The sequence below is a fragment of the Orbicella faveolata genome, unplaced genomic scaffold (assembly GCF_042242905.1).
Source record: "Orbicella faveolata isolate gen_17 unplaced genomic scaffold, um_ofav_v1 contig_14, whole genome shotgun sequence".
Lineage (NCBI taxonomy): Eukaryota > Metazoa > Cnidaria > Anthozoa > Scleractinia > Merulinidae > Orbicella > Orbicella faveolata.
This window is the reverse complement of record NW_028301541.1, coordinates 2,558,409-2,580,888: the sequence shown is the minus strand read 5'-3', so window position 1 is coordinate 2,580,888 and position 22,480 is coordinate 2,558,409. Positions and strand designations below refer to the sequence as shown.

Below are 22,480 nucleotides of genomic sequence, written 5' to 3'. Positions count from 1 at the left end.
AAAAAATTCACAAAAAAAAATAATAAATTGGAACTCATTCTTTTCCTGGATTAGCTTTGACCTAATCCCGGGATTGAACAACCGGGCCCTGAAAATAAGATTACTACGTCAATTTTGTGATAATTTTCTGCTAACAATATCGAAATTAAAAGTATATTTCGGAGGGGAGGAAACCATCGATTTCCCTTAAGTAAGCGAGGGTGTCGGTAAACTTCGCGTGATCATGAAATGTTTTGGGCGCCATTTTGGTTTCCTGTGGCAACCCTCGTCCCTCACGTGCTAACTGGCGCAACACGTGCTCCAGCTCTTGAACCGAATTTCACGCCAAATTCACGCTTGAGAGTTCGTTAGCTCCAGGAAAATGGATGAAAATAGTTTGCTTCAAAGTTATAATGTAATTCTTGAAACTGTATTTTAGTGGTTTGGTCGAAGTAACAGGATTATTCGGTTTAAAGTTATTTTTCACGGCCTGGAAACGCGAAGAGGTGCCGGCTTTGGAAGAAGAATTTCATGGCTACCAAAGCGAGTAAAAAATTGCTGTCGCTTCCCTCTATTTCATTCAAATACGAGGTTATTCCACAGACAAGAACGTGGAGTATTTTCGTTAACTTAGTTTTTACAGAAGAAAGGAGGAAATCACTCGTCACTTGCTTTGCAAATGCTAGTTCATTTGAGTTCGACCCTGTTTCTGTTTACCAATATCACCGAAGCAGACCATTGATGTGCACGCGACAAGAAACTTCGCAACTCGGGTAAGTGTTTAGTAAAATTTTATTTGAATTAAGCTTATTTTTGTACAAAGATACCATTTTCAATGAACTATACTCGCTATGTTATGTTTTAATGATTACGTTGTACGGGGCAGTCATGTCTTCTTGTTCAGCGGCACGCACTAACACGAATTTGAATGGTAATTCTGTTTACTAGCAACAAGCTTGCTGTAACGTTATTATTGTAGAAATATCTGTCGTCCATTCTTTATCTATAAAAATTAAAGAGCTCAGCTTACGTGGTGTGTTCTCCTCTGAGCGAAATATCAGTAACTACAGGGCCGTAGCCAGAAACAAATTATGACTGAGGCAGTGTCCAAGAAATGAGTTGCGACTGAGGCAATGTCCATGGTTTAATTCTCTTCCTGGGAATTTAGGGTGTTTTTGATGACTACAAACAACAAAAGCGAAAAAAATGACTGAGGCAAGTGCCTCGGTTTGCCTGTTACTAGCTACGGCCCTGAACTAGACTGATTGGGGTACAATTCTGTACAATTACAACTTGATAAAGAAATGATACTTCGGAGTTTGATGTTAGTTATGTTTTGAATGAACGTGACCACTGACAAACGGCTTGTCAGCCCGAGGGAACTCTTATGTGAAAAGGTCGGGGATCCTCGTGGGAAAATTCGAATTAAACCACTAAACTAAGAGCAATCTGGGTGTGGCTTGAGCTTTAGGGGTCAAAACTTGGGCGGAGGAAAATCATGTTTCAGTCATAACGTCATCGTTTACGAAAAGCTTCGTTTTTCCGTTCACACTAAAACGCAAAGCCGGCGTTTTAAATTCCTCTGGTTGGAAGAGCGTTTTCGAAAAGCTCCGTTTTCGTGACGGAATAGTTTGGACGGAAGGCCTAATCGTAGAAATAAAGCTGCGTTTTCAAATTTCTCCGGCGTGGTGTGGACGTGGCCTAAGGAATAACTGCACCTTCCAAAATTTGTCGGAAGCTCAACTCGAAGGAGTGCTGTCACGTGCATGATTCTCCAGAAAGTATTTAGAGGAAAACCTTAAAATACCGGGGGGATTTTTGTCGTTGTGTCTCGAACATTGCCCTCCTGCAAAAACTCTCCTACAATGCTCCAACTCCAACTCAAGCTCCAACCAAGGCCACCCGAAAAAATTATGTGCAAATTGTTGTATATTTCAGAAGGCCACAAGTTTATTAGTTGTATACTATTACGTGTTTTACCCTCTATAAATAAAATAAAGATTGATTGATTGATTGACTGATTGATTGATTGAAGAAAACCTTGGATGTTCGCAAAAGACCTAAAATTATCGATCTGAGCTAGTTGGTTGGCAAACAACAGCTACAATTCATTTGTTTTAACACGCAAACGCTGTTGGTGATAATGCAAAAAAAAAAAAAAAAATTGTTTGGGTGGCCTTGCCGAAGAAGTCGCACTCTAATATCTTCATATTGACGTTCCAGCTGCATTTCGAAAGTACCGATTCTCAAATTGAACAAAAAATGCAGCACAATTGTCCTGACAGTGCCCCTTTAAAAATGGAAGAAACTGAAATATGTAACAATGAAGGCGCCGTAGGCGAGTGGAAATAGCAGACGTGCTCCCCGGTCTATCATGAGGCCCCATTTACCCGCGATAGAGCGAACAGTTGATGTTGACAGATTTACAGGGGGGCCAGTGCCTTTGGATCCCTCCACTTCTTGGAAGATGTACTCCGTTGACTTGTTTACTGTTTGTTCGTAGCTGGAAGCATCGTGTTCTGGAATTCCTGGTCTTGTAGGAGATGTTACAGGGCTGTGACCATCACATATTGTTTGAGGTGAGTGGTTCTGAAAAAGACCATGGAAATAAGCGCTAAACAAAGCCGCATTACATGGAAGTTTACTACTGTGACGTCGAAATGCGACGTCATTGGCGATTACGTGCACTTTTAAATAACTTGCGTTCTCTTTGAAATTACTTGCGATCAAGTTGTCACTCAAATAGCCGCAAATTTACATTCACTTGTCACAATTTAGTATCGCAGCGTGCGCGCGTCTAATCCGACTGAAAACATCGAATTTTTTTTTGCCAAAAGTGTATGAAGAGGTTTCCCTGGTAAGATGTAGGCTAAAGAACGAGATAACCGAGCCGAACGCCGAAAGTTAGCCGAATGCGATCTGCAGAAGAGAACGCACCCTTGATTCCAGTTCAGGCTATTCAACGTAATTTCATATTTTCTGTACCACTGCCAACAGGTAATTTCGTTTGGTCTAGCCAAGGCTTATGAAACCTTTTCATTCTCAGATTGAAGCTCGTAAAAGGGGTTTTCAAACGTATTACTTTGTCACAACACGTTTAAGAGGCCAGGGTGTTGAATGCATGAATAGAAAGCAATCAGTGACTTCAAGTTATAGGTATAACCTCTTTGCCTTCCTTAAAGACAGTGACTAACGTAAGTCCGCTAAAAATGGAATTTTTTGGCTGATTGGGTTAAAGCTTTATTATTTACATTACCCAAAGCTTCCTTTTTGGCCAGCGTTTAGAATTTGACTTCCTCAGTCTTGTAGCTTTCTTAGATTCCCAAGATTGTGGGTCAAAGTTTGTTTTTGGAGTTCGAATGATTTGGCTTTCAACCTAGAAAGCTAGCATTTATTATATTCTATGCTTCTCTCTATATATAAGCCCACTCCTTAAATGGTATATATTACCTCGTGCGTCTCGCCATGTTCTTTCAACTTTTTTACACGTTTATTTTTCTTCTCTTTCAGTACTGACCAGAGGGTAGTCTTGTACACAATGGCTGACTCTACCAGAGCCAAGAAGATAAAACCAAACGACACGATGAGGAACAGCTCGGCAGCTTTCATATAACTGACCTTTGGCATGCCTTGATTGCTGAACTCCAGCAGAAAGATCTCTGTCAGTACTGTTGTTATACCTAAGCATGCTCGGTCACCGACGGCCGCTTGGTCCATCCAGAACTGGAGCCAAGAAGCAGTGGTGCATGCAATGCAAGGTAGGTAAAACCCCATGGCGTAATGTGTTAGGCGACGCCTTATTTGGAACTCGGCTACTGCTGCCGTGTGCGTTCCTAGAAATTTAAAGGAAGGATATATCTGTCCGTTAATAAAATTCTGTGTTCGGCGCAAGGCAAAACAGTAGAAAAGTTTTTCTCAAGACGTTCAGATGAAAAACGACACGCATTTTAGTAGATTGTTTTGTGGAAAATCTACTACAGGTAAATAAACTGGAGTACACTTTGCTTAAGAAAGGAAACCGATTTTGAAAGCGCAAGGAAAACTAAAACGGCTTCCCAGTAATGCTGAGAAGCTAGGGATCTGCAACATCAACTTAGAATATGGATAACACCAAAGTTAAGAGGACACAAAAAACATTAACGCAATCTCGGCGATAGCAACAATTAAATAGCCACAAGACAGTGTCGTTTGGAGAGCGATTCCCCTACAATCAATTTTAAGAAAGTTGGCGCGGAAATTTTTAATACGTAGATTTCTTTAAACGTTCAATGTGGTCAGAAAATAAGGCCTTATGCGTCCCATGGCGCAATGAGGACAGATGATGTGGTCCAAAAATGAGCAACTTGTGTCAGAAATCAGAAGAAAATGAGAGTTACCGACTTCGTTTTAGAGATCCTAAGTGTGAGATTTTGAGACTGTAGTGCAAGAGCCCCAGCATGGTCTCCAAAGGTTACATATTAGTTAAAAGTACTGAAGGTGATTCAAAGGGGGCGGACTATCTGGTCATTTTTTTTGTTAAACTATATTAATACGACGTTTTAGAGGGAGAGAAAGTGATCTATAATTTCGTTCCCACAAGAGATCTGTTAACGATATTACATGTAAGTGATCTATCAAACGAGAAATAAGAGCGTGCGAGCTCGTAGCCTCGCTCCCAGGTCTCTGGGAACGAGGTTGGCGAGATCGGCGGATGCATGGCGTGATGGAAGCGCAGCTGCGTGCGCAGTAAGGATGCGCACAAACAGATTAGCGCTAACTTCATTAATTCATTGCATAACATGACTGGACATCGATACCTGAGGTACCTGTGATGAAAGATGTAGATTCCAATCTAAGGATTTGGTTTTCTACGTAAAACTCCGTCATATCATGTTCCCTTAGATGAGCTTTTGTCCACTGATACTGGACTTGGCGGTCATCATAACTATCTGAAGGAAAGTAGAAGAATAAAAATGTTATTCAGAACCCAGTAAACAGTAACCTCCTACAGAGACACCTGTTTGGCTCGCCACGGGCGCGTGGCGAAAGAAAGATTTCGTAACGAACTCAAAGAGTGTTTGCCGCGTCCTGTCTTATATAATGTGTAAAACAAATGACTATTTAACCATAGGGTACGAATATGCAAAACCCCTCTTTGTAAGAAGGCGGGAAGCTTTAAAACGCATGCTAAGAACGTACCCAGGATGGATTATCAAGCCGGCACTTAACACTGATTGGTGATTGGAATGCCAACTCATTTCGGGAAGCCACAACGCCCCGTGTCAAATTATTTTCGAGTTGCCTTGTAAATTTGCCAGAAAGCATTTCTGTCTCTAGGTGGAGAAAGGTACTGACGATAACACACTTAATCCAATCCAGAAACTATGACCCCGATGAACCCTGAATGCTTGATGATTAGTCCAATACACCAGCCAATTGACCTGATATTTGCGGGTTACCCAAAATAGTTCAAAACTAGTCAGTTTACACAGTGATAAGAAGCACTCTTAAACGAGCTACGTCACAGTTTCTGTATCTTAAAAAGTTTAGCCTACATTTGACGGGTTCTCCGTTTGTAATCCGTGTTAATCTTCTCCATCCCTAACGATCCTTGTTCCTTTATGGTTTACTATTATCTCTTGTGTTTTTCTATTTTAGAAAACATATTATATTCAGGTTTAGAAAGCCGTGATTTTGTACGCGGCCAAAATAACTGAAAATACCATGACTGAGCTCCTTCAGTTGTCTTATAATAGCTAACATAAACCTACAAATTCATACTAAATGACACTGAAAATCTTAACTTACAAGCAGCTATTTGAAGTCGCAAGGTCTGCGCATCCATTGGATATTTTGAAAAGTCCATATGGCTTGTGAGGGTCGCTTTAATCCTTCAAGGAAAGGAGACAGACCTGTTTTTAATTAATCAACCTCTACGCTCCGGTATTCTCAACATGAAACTTCTCCTTTTAAATTTAGAAAATGATCACCAAGACAAAATTGATGTGCAACAAATTATCCTCACCAGTACCAAAAGAAATGTATGGAGACAATAGCTGAGAATATCAGCTTATTGACATATTTAAATTACTGGAATCCTAGGTAACAGATTTAGGGGCTTCATGATACATACATGTACTTACAAAGTGTCAGAAACGCAAGACAATGATATTTTATACGTGAAGGAATGATTCATACAAACCACTCTGAGAAGAAAATTGTTCCGTCCCCGAAAATATAAGCTGTCTTTGATTCCTCATCTATATTGTGTTTTCTTGAGTTTTCAATCATGGTATCAGGATACCAAAGTTTCTTTAGCATGTCATTCTTAAGTTTGACAAACCATGACTCGTTGCCATATACAAGTCTTGGATCTTTCCAGCTTTCCTTTATTACCAGCTCAGCCTTGTATTCCTAAAAACCGTATATACTAGTTTGCAACGCTCTCTCGTGGTTTACTAAGCAATTAGATTATTCGCTTTCGATTTCTATCACGCGATAGTTGACGAGGGCGCAGCCCAAGTCATCTATCACGTATAGAAATCGAGAGCGAAATCTAATTGTTTTAGTTTAAATTTACTAGTCGTTCAAAACTTTACCTAAACAATCTTCACAGACACCTCGAAAACGGAAAGAAGTGGCCGTCATTTTGTTAACTGGCGCACAATGCTACGTTATTCACTATCACAGAATAGATAGTGAGTAGTGTAGCCAATCAGAGAACAGCATTCTGAGACAACGCTAGTAAATTTATACTGACGTGGAATATCCCACGAGTCATTTGCATTTTCTTGCACAAACAAACCTTAAGATGAGTTCGTATGCCAAGAAAATACAATTGACAAGTTGGCTATTCTATGGTATACCACGAGAGAGAGTTGTATAACTATCTTATACCACGTTTTACAACATATAGTGACTGTAACACAGTCAATGCGACAAACGCCCGGCACATGATGGGAAGGGTGTATGTAATACCGTCGAATAAGCCGTCGAATATACAACGGCTTTCCTGTATTCTGGTTGGCTGAATTTTCTGTGGCATGGTATAAATGGAAATATGACAACTTGACATTGGTGGTTGCGTTCTGTGCAGGGCACATTACTCTCACAGTGCGTCTTTGGACAAACGGGTATTGAGATATTAAGACAAAGTCCGATAGGAAATCGAGCAATTTCAGTTTACAACGGACAAAAACCTTGTACCAGAATAACTTTAAGTATATTACAGTCCTTTTACATTTTCTAAAAGCTAACGATATAAATTGTTACCTGAAATAACACCATGGAAGCTCGGGTAAAAATAAATTTCAAAGTTCAGAGAAATTTTAACCGCTGCGGGAGTTGATAGTTTGACCGTTGAGATTCTAAAGGCAGATTTGGAAACATCTGTGGATGTCTTACACTACTTCTTGCATAAGGTGTGGGAGCAAGAACACATACCGGAGGACTGACAACAGGGATTGATAGTGAAACTACCAAAGAAAGGCAATCTCACCGAATGCAACAATTGGAGAGGCATAACGCTTATGGTGGTTGCAGCAAAAGTTCTAGGCAGAATCATAATTACACGAATACGGGATGGAATTGATAATAAATTGCGCCAAGAACAGGCAGGTTTCAGGAAGGGTCGCGGTACAACGGAACAAACATTTATACTGCGCAATATCATTGAACAGTGTATTGAACGGAACGCTAACCTTTATGTCTGCTTTGTCGACTTCGAAAAAGCATTTGATTCTGTAGATCGTTCTGTACTATGGAGGATTATGAGGAGCTACAGCATTCCTGAGAAGATTGTGAAGATGGTGAAAGTGATGTACAGTGGGAGTGAATGCGCTGTAATTGATGGGTCAGGTGTGTACGATTGGTTCGAGATCAAAACCGGTGTTAAACAGGGTTGTTGTATGTCTGGGTTTCTTTTCCTGCTTGTTGTGGACTGGGTTATGAGAAAGACCACCAAACATGGGAACACAGGCATCAGATGGAAGTTCAACAACTTCCTAGAAGATCTTTACTTTGCTGACGACCTAGCCCTGATCTCTAGCAGTAGAAGTCATATGCAGACTAAAGTCAGCAACCTGGGACGTTATGCAAAAATGACGGGCCTCGAGATAAACACAGCAAAGGCCATGATGATGTACTGAAACAACACCGAAGGCAGAAACGTCCAGGTCGATGGAAAAGAATTGGAAAAGGTGTCGAAATGTGTTTATCTAGGAGGAACAGTGACCCTGGAGGGGGGCTCAGATGAAGACATCAAAAGCAGACTTGGAAAAGCCAGAGCAGCATTCAGCAAGCTAAGAAACATATGGAAGAGCGGTCAACTGAAATTGAAAACTAAGCTGAAGATCTTTAAGTCCAACGATATAGCTAGTCTGTTATACGGTTGTGAAACATGTCGTATGACAAAAAGAGATGCGAGCAAGCTAGACGTATTTCGACATTAAAGTCTGAGAAGGCTTATAAAGATCTATTGGCCTATGAAAATATCAAATGAGGAGATTCGAAAGCGGGCTAACATCAGTACCATCAGTGAACAAATCTTCCGGCAGCGCTGGAAGTTCATCGGCCACGTTCTCAGAATGGATCAAAATAAACATCCCAAGACAGCATTGACGTGGGTCCCAGAGGGAAGAAGAAGTCGTGGCAGACCGAAAGAGACTTGGCGGACAACCGCAGAAAAAGAAAGAACAGCATTGGGTTTTGGCTCATGGAGTGAGGCAACAGTGGCTGCTCGTGACCGTGTGATATGGCGAAGGAGAATGTCTGGCCCTGTACCCACTTAGGGTTATAGTCAAAATCTAAAATCTAACTCTCAGTTTCGTTTCACCAGTACTTTCGAGCGTTTCATATGAACTTTAAAATTAGTTTTCGACATTTTGTATTGTTGGAAATGATTTCTTTAGAGAAGATATTTGAAACAGTCGTACGTAAGTTTGCAATACAATGTTAATAATCTCGGTACAGAGTTTTTGTCCGCTTGTTACTCGAACTTGTGGCGGATTCCTTCTTAAACCCGTATCTTTGAGTAACTGAAATTGAAGAATTGTTGTGGAAAAAGTTTTGATGCATTCCTTACGAATTTCACGGAAGAGGGAGAGTCATTTCAAATTAAGGAACGTAACTTTTCTTACCATTTGATCTTCTCTGATGTCGTGAAAAGAATCGATGACTGCATAAAGTGAAACTGTGATTGGTTTCTCTAAAACCAGGAAATAGTTCACATTACTGATTAGACAAATTTTACAAACCTTTCGGTTATCCTTTCTAACGGTAACCTAATCTAGTGATTTGGTTTTCCCAAGGTTTAGCAACAGAGTAGAGCCCCGCCAGAGTAGAGACAGAGTAGAGTTTCCCCTTGATGACTAATTTAATTGGATAAAGGACTGTAGGTCAGTACGTCAGTCCGTCAGTCCGTCAGTCCGTCAGTCAGTCAGCCAGCCGGCCAGCCAATCAGTCCGTCAATCAGTCCATCAGCTAGTCCGTCATTCAGTCAGTCATTCAGTCAGTCAGTCAGGCAGGCAGGCAGGCAGGCAGGCAGCCAGCCAGCCAGCCAGCCAGCCAGTCAGTCAGTCAGCCAGCCAGCCAACCACCCAGCCATCCCAGGTAGCTAGTCCGTCAGTCAGACAGTCAGGCACTCAGTCAACCAGTCAATTACTTCGGCCGACGGGATTTGACTGAGTTTATTTTAGACTGATCTCCGATATGATGATTTACCATATATGATGATTTACCGCCAGAAATAAGCTGACCCCGCACCCGAAAAAATCCGAATACATGCTAATCCACAGAGGATCCTTTACAGGCCCCCAACCACCCATATACCTTGGAAACAACATTCTGGAACGGGTCACACAAAGTCGACTCTTGGGTGTCGATGTTGACGATAAATTGAACTGGTCAGCACATATTAAGGGACTAAAGAAGAGCTTCGTCAACAAGTTGAGTCTCATAAAGAAGAGCAGATTTTTACCTAAGCAAGATCTCTTAAACCTATATTTCAAAGTTATAATCCCTGCAGTCTCGTACGGTATATCCGTATGGGGAGGCACGAATCGCCCAGATGACCTCGACTCACTCGAAAGACTACACTGCAGAGCAGCAAGGCTTATTTTCAACTTTCCTAAAGACCTACCATCAGTTGAAGCCCTCACCAGGGCCAAATGGGATACCCTAAGAACCTATTATAAGAACTCCATTCTGAAGCTAATTTGTAAAATGTACTACAATGATTCACCACCCGGTATGACTGCACATATTGCAAAATCACAACCTCCTATAATCTAAGAAACAGCCTTAAGCTGGAAATCCCTCATTTTAAACCAAATATCAAGAAATCCTCCGTATCTTACAAAGGTACAATTCTGTGGAATTTTCTACCGATTGGATGCCGAATGGCGAACGGTGTAAACAGCTTCTCTAAAATGATCAGTAATCTTACTTTGGTCAGGGACATTAGCTTTGCGAATATATACTGCAGAATATGACTCGACTGCCCATTGGTATACGTTTATTAGTCACATAATGTTAATAATTAGGTAATTATTATTAGCTGGAAATTTTTATGTAAACTAGTTTACATCTTACATTGTAAATTTTTTTAATTCTTATTTTGTAAGTATTCTTTTTTGTTTATTTATACACGACCCCACAAGCTGCAAGCTTAATTACTTATCGTGTTTAAATAAAGGTTACTTACTTACTTACTTACCACGTCGCGACGATGGGAGCTCTATTTTATTTGTACTGTGCTTACCTCTGTAATAAGGCCTGATTCGCTTGTCGTATCCTTTGAATATGTCATCAAGAATGTGTGTTTTGTTTGGTGCTTCAATCCGTTCAAGAAATAGCTCCTCTACGTGTTTTGCCCTTAGAAATAGATAACAGATTCCAAATTTTCATTTGATTGGAAACTTATCATTTTCAGGTATCTGACTTCTTATCACACCCGCGTCAGTTTCTATCCCACGTAAGCATTTTATTCCAACTCGTATCTGCTCAGCAACCGATAAGAGAGCGGGGCGGGGGGAAGGGGGGAGGGGGTGGGGGTGAGAGCGAGAAGTTAAACGGGCAAAAACGGCTGATTATGATGAACGTTCGTCAACCATTTTCGTCCGGCCCAGCTTCCTCTGGCTCACCTCATTAGTGTCTGCTTCTAGTCCTCTAGAATTTATCCTTTTCAAGACGCAGAATTCTTGGCAATTTTATGAAAATCTGTCTCCTTAAGAAACTTAGCGCAAGCCTCTAACAACTCTTTTTAATTCTTCGACTTATACATTTTAACTGCACTTTTAGGAAAATACCAAAAAAAATGAAACTTGAAAAACATTACTTTGGAGACACTATACGTAAAGCCAGGTAGGCCACTCGTATATGTTGTTAGGATATTGAACCTTCTGGCTTAAACGTACGTGACGAAAGTTAGTTAGCGCCTTGACAAACACGTTTTATCCTACGTATAGTTACGTAAGTCTTACATTGTATCTGACAATAACTGCTCTTTAAAACGTGACGTGCGCACGTAATAAGCCAAACTAGGGTTGCCTCAGGTATATGGTCAGAGAAAAATATTCTTCAAGGTCATGGAAAAAGTGGGGAATTTTATTTTTAGCCTGAGAAAATAAACATTTTGAAAATTAAAACACCGCTGATTCATACCACTGAAGGCTGGAAGAACTATTTCGGGTCACTGTGATCTCAGCGATATTTTTCCTTAATGAAGAAGGTGAATTGGTTGAAAATTTAGCAGTCTTAAAACAATGGTAAAAAGGACAGCTTTAAAGGGAGGTTGGATGCCGCTATTAAGTCTGACATTTCTTTACTCAGGGAAATTTTACTTTATCACGAAAAAGTCAGGGAATTTCGAAAAGTGATATCTGTGGCAACCGTGCAAATTAAAACGGACAGGTGAACGTGGTGATATTCAAATTAAGCAACTTTTTAACAAAGGAATAGGACGAACCAGCAATAAGGGAAAGTGCCATATATTGCTATTAATATAATGACACCGGTACCTGTCAAGAGAAAAAGAACACATGCCAAAAGAAGAGGAAGTTAAAAATAAGAACTAATATAAGCGTCAACGAAAAAATGGAGAAATGATCAATTCGAGCTTGAAATTATCTCAAGGGTGCTAATTTTAAAAGATAGGTAGCCAGCATCTATGGCAACTGTCCTCTTGCTTGAACTGGTCGCTGTCTATGTTTTTTTTTTCTGAATCGAATCCTTTAGTAGTTTATAATAAAAATAATAAAATGAATAAATGAGATGTTTATTTATCCACGATATCCATTTCATTCAATAGTGCTCTTTTACAAAAAAATATAATGAAAAACCTATTTGATATAAATTACAATAACATTATACATTACACTGACTATAGCTTTGATTTGATATATTAAAAAAAAAGTGTTTATAAAAGAATGTTTCTAAACGAAGATAAACTAGAGGCATGCTTTAGGTGACAGGTTATTCCACATGAGGTCCCCTATGTAGGCGAAACCCTTTCTGACGGTTTCCGTAATTAGTCTTGGAATAAAAAGTTTGTGATTCGATCCCCGCAGGTGAGAATTGTGGACAGTGTTTGGCAAAACAACTGTATTCTTCAGAAATGTATTTTGGTGTTTGTTTGTTTTTCTAGTTTTGTTCAACAGTGTTTAATTTTTTTTTTCGTCTGTCACCTTAGCTTGGCCAGTTAAGATCACAAACTGAGAATCTAGATCATCATTCGTGTTTTGCCATCTTGACCCATCTTAAAATGTCCCTTGCATATCAAGTGGGTGTTAGTTAGTTGTTTGGTGAGGGTGAGCTGTAGTTTGATCAGTGGCAAACAAGTCGTGGATTTCTGCCCACAATCTTTCGTTCCAAACCATGGTGTAGTTTAATTACCTGCTACAACATTATTTGTTTTGTTTTTGTCTGGAAAAAGTTCATTAGACGCGAACAAACATTTCAAAAATCCAAACATGATAAAGAACATTCAAGGAAGCTCGCAGATGAAGGCAATTTGTAAAAATCATTTTCGCGAGCTGTGAATAATTATCAAAATAGAAAATTAGTATGTTTTTTCGAAAGTTTTGGGGGCTAAATGAACGAAGAAGGTGACTGATCAGTAAATGTGGGGCCAAGGAGTCCTTCTGTCAGTATATACTAAACTATTATACTGCTTCGTTGTTAAAGTGCTTGGAGATGTGGCTCACAAATTCGTAACTCGAGTCTGAAAAAAAGGGAAGTAAAACTACAGGAGGCTGTATGTTTATGTTACGATGATCGCGTTTGGCGTTCAAAAACTTACCTGTTTTCCTCCAACTTTTCCTGACAAGCAACAAATGGTAAAAGTATCAGCAAGATGCCCAACACAGGGACAAATCGTCCTGCTATTTGTGCGGCCATCATGTTTACGATGTTAAATGAACAGCTGTACAAGCGGTCGTGACATCAGTCGCGTACGTAAATGATTAGGGCTGGCGGGATTTCGCGCACTTAAGCTGTGTTGCGCATGCAGCAGAAGACAGAATTGTGTTACGCTGAGGAGAGTGAGGCTCTCCCCTGGCGTTTATTTTAAGCAACGACGTGTTGTCTAGAGATTCATTAAAATCAATCTTTAGGCTTAAGCTTGCACATGCAATTTCTTTTATTAAAATTCTGTTAATGAATTAATGAATGACACGGTAATGAATTAATATTCGTGAGGATCTACAGAGGGCTAAAGATAGTTCAGTTCGAGTTCATTCGCATTTATTTTTATTTCAAGAATATGTTTTTAGTTACAGCAGATGTAAAGCAGAAAAAGAACACATATGCGAAATTATAGTCAACGAGGAAGAAGTGTGTATACTACGCGCCGCAATGCAATTGTTGAGGAAGCCAATAAAATGGCAGGGAGCGTTACGTTATATATTTTCCTTGTACCCTGTCAGGAAAGTATCTAAATACTGGGGTATTCTGTCATAAAACAGAGTGACTAGTGGGCTAATAATCGAAAATATGAGTGCCAGATTCTTGTCGCGATATTATTGCTAGAATCCGTTTAGGCTTGATACCCCCAGAAGGTTCCAGAACTGGTCACAGTTAGATGTCAGCACCGAAAACTGCTTCCAAACCTAGAAAGGAAAAGTGTTATGCGGGACCCCCCTTCCCCCTCCAACACCCCCCCCCGGACGTAATGTTGGATAATTATTCGAGCAAACTTGTGACCTTGTTTTGCTTCGCAAGAATTCAGTATTTAAAAAAGTGAGACAGAAAACAGAATAACTTTGGTGAGGAAATAAAATAAAATCATAATATACAAACAGCTCTGGGAAGCTTCATTACTACTTCTCTTCATTGCTAGTATATCTACATCTACATCTACACTTAGTTAAGTTGGTAAAAATCGTGAGATATCACACCAACTGTAAAAACCTGAATGAAAATAATACAATGGAATATTGATAACTATTAACTAACTTTGATTGAAAACTATCTACAGACGTTGCGTTGTGTTCACAATATCCTCGGGAAGAGAGTTCCATTCATTGATTGTTCGTGGGAAGAAAGAAAACTTAAACATATCTTTCTTTGCTCTAGGAACTGCAAACTTAAAAGCGTGGCTCCCACTGGTTCTTCTTTCATTATTTGGTTTTAGGTGGGCGTCTACTTAAAAATCCGTCAGATTGTGGGAGAGTTTATAAAAGATAGTCTGGCGGTTTTTCTTCTAGTGGCTAGGGTTTCCCAGTTAAGTTCTTGCAGCACTTCTATTCACTACTACGTCTATTCGATTCATTGCTAGTCTTAGCTTCTATTCATTACTGTTATTACAGTGCATTCATTATATCAACCAGCACGCAACCTCGGATCGATCGTCTCAAAAGAATCTCATTACCATCCAAAATTTTAATCTAAAATCCTATGGCCAGCGTGCTTTTTCTGTTGCGGCACCTCACCTTTGGAACCGTTTGTCAGAGGACAACAAGAATGCTGACTCTATTGACATTTTTAAACGTACACTCAAGACATCACTGAGCTGGCGAGATGGCGCTATCTTGCGCTCTCGGGACTACCTGCTGTGTCCCGTATGAAAATAATGTTTTTTCCATATAATCTTTTATTGACCAAGCTCATTTGGTCAGTTTGACTGGATATTGGCCTCATTTTGCGTGTTCATGGACGCCGGCCTCCGTTTCGGTCCATAAACACTTAAAAAGAGACCTTGGGAAATATTCAGCCATCTTGACCTCACGGGCATGCTGTTTCTTTCTCTAGAATGTTTGTTACAGTTTCTAAGGTTTCATGTTGTTGTTTGGTGTAATTCAGAAAGCTCTGTGCATTGACCAGTCACCAGATTCAAATTTGATCTAGTCTGAATGTAGAGGGAGTTTCGCTTATTGATAGTTCACGCCTCGCGGCATTAACAGAGAAAATTCCGTCTGCGTCTATAGGTAGTAAACAGTATTTTGTGAAATAACTGAAAACAAAGCCGGCATAATTATTCATTCCAGTTTACACATTGTCCCCCCAAACGGCATCAAAGCTTCAGTTAAATTATCACAACAAAGTATGCGATGGTGAAGGTGGAGTAAAAGAGTGGAAATAACAAACGCGCCCCCCGGTCTATCACGAGGGCCCAGTTCTGACTCTTGAAAATACTAGCGGTGGACGTCAGATTTTCCGGGGGTTCACTGCCTTCGGATCTCTCCTCTTCCTTGAAGATGGATGCCGATGACTTGGTTTCTGTGTTTTCGTAGATGGAAGACATGTGAAGGCTGTGAATTGATTGGCTAACATCTTTTTCTGGCGTTGTCTGAGAAGTAATGTTCTGAAAAAGATCATGGGAAATCGATCTTAGAGGACCTACTTTCAAAACTTTTGCTTTTGTATAAAACTCAAATAAAAGAGACATGTTTATTAAGTAGTATTAAATAACATATTTTATTTCTTAGTTGGCTGGCCTGGAACGAAGGGTTATGTTGTATCAAGAAAATGTCAGATCATGGTCTTTTGGTTATATTTTGCAAAAAACTGCAGAAATTTTTGCGCGCTCATTGGCTAGCGGGCAGACACATGAATTTATAATTTACGCGAGATTGACGCGACGAGCGAGAGCGGAAAATTTGATAATTTGTTATTGTAAAAAACAAATCGAAGTCCGTTTTTCATGCGTCTGTCCTGTTGTTGACAATGAATTTCGTCACAACATTCTCAAAGTAGTCTGCGGATCAACACAGCTAATTTGACAATGTTATGACGAAATTCATGATCAATATCCGGACAGACGCATGAAAAACTACGTCAATTTGTTAAGTCTACTGCTCGTAGTGTTTAGTTTGGGTGCGTGCTTACAAGAGTTACACGGGCGAAGAGATAATAGCATGCGCCGTGCAACTTAAGATAAATATAAGGTGATGGCTTCAAACACAGTACAAACCAACCCTCGTGGTTTCAACCTCTGGTACCTCTGAAAAGAGAATTACCTTCTCAACATGTTCAGCTTTCTCTAGCTCTCGTTTGTCTTCCTTCAGTGCCGACCAGAAGGTAGCCTTGTACACTATTGCAGACTCCACCAGAGCAAAGAAGATGAATCCGAACGACACAACAACGAACAGCTCAGCAGCTTTCATGTAACTGACCTTTGGCATACCCTTGTCACTAAACTCCAACAGAAAGATCTCCGTCAGCACGGTCGTTATGCCCAGGCCCGCTCGGTCACCGACGGCCGTTTGGTCCATCCAGAACTGGAGCCAGGAAGCGATTGTACATGCAATGCAAGGTAGGTAGAACCCCATGATGAAATGTGGCAGTCGACGCCTTATTTGGAATTCTACCACAGCTGCCGTGTGCGTTCCTAGATAACAGCAAAGAACTGTTTCCGTGATGTTGTTTTCCTCGAGTTACAGCACCGTATATTAAACTTTGCTTGACTCGTATTTGAAAGAGAGGGAGGGAATGAATTTTTGGTTCAAGGTCGGGCTAATTGGTCAGCCAAATCCAATAGTTCGAAAATTTTAATTTATACACCCCGACTGAGATAGGCCTTCCTGAGTTAATGAATGTAAAGACTACCTGCAATACATTCAGGGTTTCTGCAGTAGTAGAAAGCGAATTAGAGTATTTTGCAGTATTTTCCAAAGTTTTATCGCGCTGTTCCAACATTTCGTGCTACTTATTGCAATTCTGACCAGAAAGTAGCATTGGGATAACAAAGCGTTCGAGCCAAGAGTCGACCAGGACTAAAGCCCAGACTTCTTGACCGAGATGCAAACACAATACCCACAGTCCACTACACTTCTGCGCGCGCATACAAACGGTCATATCACTGAGACATCAAATTTTGTATCGGTGGCCTGATACGCTCATGTTCAACCTCGTTCTCATGGCCATGGGAACGAGGTTTGCTCATGTTGAGATTTGGGTGATGCGAGGCAATATTTGCTTTTAAAGACTGGCTTGACATTTACATTTTGTTGTATGATAATCTACAAACAGACCTGAGGTACCTGTGATAAAAGACGTGGCTTCTAATCTGAGAACTTGTTTTTCCACGTAAAACTCCGTCATATCATGCTCCCTTAGATGAGCTTTTATCCATTTATACTGCACTTGAGTGTCATCGTAACTGTCTGAAAGAATAACGGAGAAACAAAACGCCTTCATTTATTAGTACTCATCTTATGAACGTAATAATTACTCTTATGGTTACATATCTTTACCTGCTGGTCGTGAATTACTTCTAGCCGTACTAATAACACTACGTGATTTGTTCTTTCATAAAGCACACAAGGAAGCCGGGACAGCAGGAGAAGTGTCGGGTGAGGCAAATGTTTCCCCTTACATGTACATCCCCTTCCTCCTATTGATTCCTCCTCTTTTTCCCTTCTTGAGTGAGTACTGCACTATTCATCAAAACGTTTTTGAATTCCTTCATGATGAAAACAAATCATTAAATTACAGTAAATAAATTACAACATGATTTCGACGAGAAGCCACGTCAGCCTAAGCTGGTTTTCATGGGGATCCTCTATCCTGGTCGAATTGGAGTTTGGAGATGTTGGTTTTTGTGGAGGAAAGTGGCCTCTTCCAGGCGTTCAGTTAGTTGGGGCGCAGTGCGAAAATCAGCGCGCGAACTGAACGCCTTGAAGAGGCTAGGAGGAAGGAAAATTGGAGTACCCGGAGAAACACCCTCGGAGCAAGGCGAGAACCAACAACAAACTCAATCCACATATGACACCGGGCAGGAATCGGACACGGACCACATTGGTGGGAGGCGAGCGCTTTCACCACTGTGCCATCCCTTCTACCCATTCATCAAACGTTCTTGCTAATTTTGTACTAGAGCTGTACATTTGCTGCGTGCTTTGTACAAAACCAGTGAAAGCGCTTGTTATATTGGTACTTAGTTAAAAATATCCGTTTTTATTTTGTACATACAAGCAGCTATTTGGAGCCTCAAGGTCTGCACATCCATTGGATATTTTCTGAAGTCCATGTGACTTGTGAGGGTCGCTTTGATCCTTCAACAAGAAAGAAAAACCGCCTTGTAATATTGAAATACCCAACTGTAATGCGGTTGCGAAAAAAAACGTCAAACACCAATTAAACCTCTAGTCAACTTGACCGCAGGGCTTAATGGTATGCATTGGGTTGGATTCTACTTGCTGATCTTACTACTCTGTAAATTCAGGCCATTTTTTTGCTTCTTCTCCAAAAACTGCTAACAAAACATGACAATGTTACCTAAAGAGTAACGACAGCTTAGCCATAAAAGGGTCGTTGTGTTTTTGGAAGTCGAAACAGTAACTTATCACAGAGAAATTAAAGATGACGAAGTGTCCCCAATGATTAGTAGGTTCCCTGTAGGGACAGCTAGTTAGGAGTTGGCGCATGTTACTGGATTTGTTGATTGTTGTCGTCGGGAAGAAGAAATTATATTTAGACCAGATAACTGTATTCGCTGCCGCGAAACCAAAATCAGACAGTAACCTTATGTGCTATTGCATCTAACCAAACAAAACAAACACAAACAACACGACAAACCAACACGATGACCCAAGCAAAAATCAAAGTGAAGACATACAATTGTTGCCAAGAGCGGGAAAACTAGCATAACGTGCGTAAAAACTCCTTTGTGTAATTTGGCTGGCCGATGGACTCATGGACTGATAGACTGATAGACATACTAATGGACTGATTGACTGTCTGACTGACTGATTATCTGACTAATTGATTGTCTGACTGACTGACTGTCTGACTGATTGACTGACTGACTGATTGACTGTCTGACTGATTGACTGTCTGACTGATTGACTGTCTGACTGATTGACTGTCTGACTGATTGACTGTCTGACTGATTGACTGTCTGACTGATTGACTGTCTGACTGATTGATCGACTGATGGAGGACTGACTGACTGACTGTCTGACCGACAGACTAATTGAGTGTTCTATCTGATTGATTAATGAATCGATCGATCGATCGATTGATTAATGGAATGATTACTTAGAAATAACTCGTACACACCACTCTGAAAAGAAAATTGTTCCGTCTCCGAAGACATAGGCTGTTCTTGTTTTGTCATCTGCATCGTGTTTTCTGGAGTTTTCGATCAATGTATCAGGATACCAGAGTTGCTTTAGCATGTCATGCTTCAGTTTGACAAACCATGTGTCGTTGCCATAGACAAGTCTTGGGTCCCTCCAGCTTTCCTTCAGTATCAGCTCAACCTTGTATTCCTTGAAAACGATACACAAAGTGTAGTTAATTGGGAGAAGAATGGCATGCCAGTACTCTTATTGTGGCCACACGCCCCTTGTATAGTAGACGAGGGGGTATTGTTTTACCTTTCTACCTTCCTACCTACCAACTTATGTTTGTGTCGTATGTAAAAAGCACCGAAGGAGTTCAAGTTGCCTTTTCAAGTTGCTTCATAAGCGGATTACCCTCAGTAGCTTCAAATGAAAATCCGGAACAGTAACTCTCCTGTTTATTTGATGGTTTTTTTTTACTCTCACCACCTATTTGCTTGACAAGCATTAATATTGTAAGGAGAAACAAGATGCTGATCAGCCACTTACCATTTGATCTTCTCTGATGTCGTGAAAAGAGTCGATGACTGCATAAAGTGAAACTGGAATAGGTTTATCTAAAAACAAAAATACATCTATCAAGGAAGATGACCAACTAAAAAATATAAAACACTTTTCCGTGTTGCTATTGTGTTTTGGAATCAGTCTACTAGCGTTCTATCATGAATGCCGTTCACTGATTGGCTACGCCACTCACTATCTATTCTGTTATAAATAGTAAGTAGCCTAGCAGTGTGCGCTTGTCACGAACTGGCGGCCGTGCTTCATTGCGTTTTCGAAGTATCTGTGAGAAGGACTAAGATAAAGTTTTAAACGGCTAATAGATTTATTCTAAAGCAATTACTTTAGTAACTCTCGATTTCTATGATTGATAGTTGGCTCGTACTGTGCCCCCTCGTCAAGTCAATGATCTTACGATAGTTATCTCCAGCTCATAATCGAGTGGAGTTTCGGGAGAACAAGAAATAGTTTCTCTTTCTTCAGCGCGCGCTACGTGATAATTTTAAAGCAAAAAGAACAAGGTGTGTCGTCGACACTTGTGCAAATTTGAACTGGCTCTAATGAGTTAGTGGTGGGAAATATATAGAGAGAGTTACAATACCCGGCAACTTGTCTTGCTCTTTTAATGTCCCAACCGAGAAATGCAGGGGATAAAAACTCGTGACTTCATGAGCTGAGGGTGGGAAATATACGTATTGAGTATGAATCCTCGTCATCTCGTCTTATTCTTTCGATAGCCCCCTTTATTATATGGCTAGCTCCGTGAGCGGGCAAGATGAATCAAATCCTGCGCTGTGATTGGCTACCCGAGCGTGCAAGATGGAGCTATCTTGCCCGCTCGGGACTACCCGCCGTGTCCCGCAAGAAAAATTTTCCCGAAAGCCGTCTCGGTCCATAAACACGCAAGAAAAGAACTTAGCCAATATCCAGCCATCTTGACCTCACACTTGGTCAACAACCCATATTATTTCGAATGTGCTTACCTCTGTAATAAGGCCTTATTCGCTTGTCGTATCCTTTGAATAAGTTATCCATAATATGTGTTTTGTTTGGTGCTTCAATCCGTTCAAGAAATAACTCTTCTACGCGTTCTACGCTAAGATTCAATGGCAAAACTCTATTAGTCTCAAGATCTATTATTCAAAACTGATTGCTATTGCTTAACGAGTGCTATTTGTTTAAAATTTAGCTATAGTTATAGTCGAGAATGTTTTGGTCACACATTTCAAGATGATGAATTTCATTATTTCCATCAGCTGTCTGCCTGACATTAGTATTGCATTGGCATTGTAAGGAAAAAGTAAAAAGATTTTGACCACTATATATTGAGTGGCAAAGGGTTAAAAGAAAACATAATGTATATCTTGGCGTCTCATAACGGCCTAATATTCTGTAGGAACGTTACCAGGCTAATAACACATGTAGACATAATACAATGACAACGTCAGCTAATGTACCATGTCTCCTCAAAAAACAGCCGCTCCTTTTAATCTCCCCCTGGAATGATCGCCCTCCTTTGGGGAAATTACTCGAAATAATCACCTCCGTTGAATAATCGCCTCCTCCCCCCCCCCCCCCCACCCCCTTGCAATCTCCCCTTGAGAAATAGACCCCATCGTTCATTTATAATCAATTCCCCAATCAAATTGAAAATTTTCACCTTGAATATCCAATTGGATATAAGATACAAGCTTTGATTTAAACAACATACAAGAGCAGCAGCCCATGACCACGGGCTCCTAACAACAGATAATTTCCAAAAGCAGAGTTTTTGTGGCAGTGTTTTCAGTCTTATTCTCCATGTGTTTTAATTTATCCCATATTCCTATCGTTATTTCAAATGAGTAAAATTAAATATTCAGGACACATTTCCAATCGAACGAGCATTATTGAAGTAGTAGACCCCTCGAATAATCTCTTATTTCGCTTTTTTTAGCGTGAAAAACATAATAATTGTCACCTGCTATTATTAAAGGAAACTTGCTACATTGGCTATTTTTAAAGGTTTTTTTAGAGTATATCAAAACGAGATACCTTTATGTCTGCTAAATTGTACAGTTAACATTAATGTTCTGTTTTTTTTTATTTACTTGTAGTTTTCAACTGCATTTAGAACACTTTGTTTGCCTAACAGCCACTCTGATGAGATGAATAGGTGTTTTGTTGGCAAGCAGATAAACCACATGTATCTACTTGTTAGCAGAATTAAACATTTAAGAAGTGCGAAACACTTGCTGATTAAATGAAGCAGGTGAACATAGAAACATCATACAGCACATGATATTTAAATTTAGGAAGAATGATTTTAATTCATCATCGCAGAGATTCAAGATTATCGCGAAAATAACACTTAAATTAAAAACGGGATTCGTTGAAAACCATGAACTCTGGAGTACCCGTCCTTGCAGTAATCAGCCAACCGAGCTCTCAAGCTCACTGGCAGCTGGCCATTTTGCGAG

The 22,480-nt window shown here is 40.2% G+C and overlaps 2 protein-coding genes across 2 annotated transcripts; both read right to left on the bottom strand.

The window, feature by feature from the left end:
• Positions 1 to 660: 660 nt before the first annotated feature.
• Positions 661 to 21,748, bottom strand: LOC110057533 (gamma-aminobutyric acid receptor subunit alpha-5-like). Its single transcript, XM_089287368.1, has 15 exons — positions 21,682 to 21,748; positions 21,005 to 21,154; positions 20,010 to 20,077; positions 19,456 to 19,667; positions 18,367 to 18,449; positions 17,382 to 17,558; positions 14,886 to 14,925; positions 13,256 to 13,378; positions 10,718 to 10,830; positions 9,096 to 9,163; positions 6,161 to 6,372; positions 5,767 to 5,849; positions 4,785 to 4,907; positions 3,430 to 3,812; positions 661 to 2,568 (listed from the first exon to the last, which is right to left on the bottom strand). The coding sequence occupies exons 1-15, from the start codon at positions 21,746 to 21,748 to the stop codon at positions 2,272 to 2,274; spliced, it is 2,199 nt and encodes a 732-aa protein (XP_089143494.1). The 3' UTR covers positions 661 to 2,271.
• Positions 14,212 to 16,768, bottom strand: LOC110048585 (gamma-aminobutyric acid receptor subunit alpha-5-like). Its single transcript, XM_020754357.2, has 2 exons — positions 16,413 to 16,768; positions 14,212 to 15,757 (listed from the first exon to the last, which is right to left on the bottom strand). The coding sequence occupies exons 1-2, from the start codon at positions 16,722 to 16,724 to the stop codon at positions 15,479 to 15,481; spliced, it is 591 nt and encodes a 196-aa protein (XP_020610016.1). The 5' UTR covers positions 16,725 to 16,768; the 3' UTR covers positions 14,212 to 15,478.
• Positions 21,749 to 22,480: the final 732 nt, after the last annotated feature.

What these genes read in the sequence shown, in the direction of transcription:
- LOC110048585 (XM_020754357.2), bottom strand. Translation starts at nt 16,724, where the DNA reads ATGGGGTTCTACCTACCTTGCATTGCATGTACAATCGCTTCCTGGCTC. An exon ending in AAGCTGAACATGTTGAGAAG is followed by an intron (nt 15,758 to 16,412) that starts GTAATTCTCTTT and finishes GATCTTTTTCAG; the next exon opens with AACATTACTTCTCAGACAAC.
- LOC110057533 (XM_089287368.1), bottom strand. Translation starts at nt 21,748, where the DNA reads ATGGGCTGCTGCTCTTGTATGTTGTTTAAATCAAAGCTTGTATCTTAT. An exon ending in GAGGCTCCAAATAGCTGCTT is followed by an intron (nt 17,559 to 18,366) that starts GTATGTACAAAA and finishes TTATTCTTTCAG; the next exon opens with ACAGTTACGATGACACTCAA. An exon ending in TCTGACAAACGGTTCCAAAG is followed by an intron (nt 13,379 to 14,885) that starts GTGAGGTGCCGC and finishes CCGCTTGTACAG; the next exon opens with CTGTTCATTTAACATCGTAA.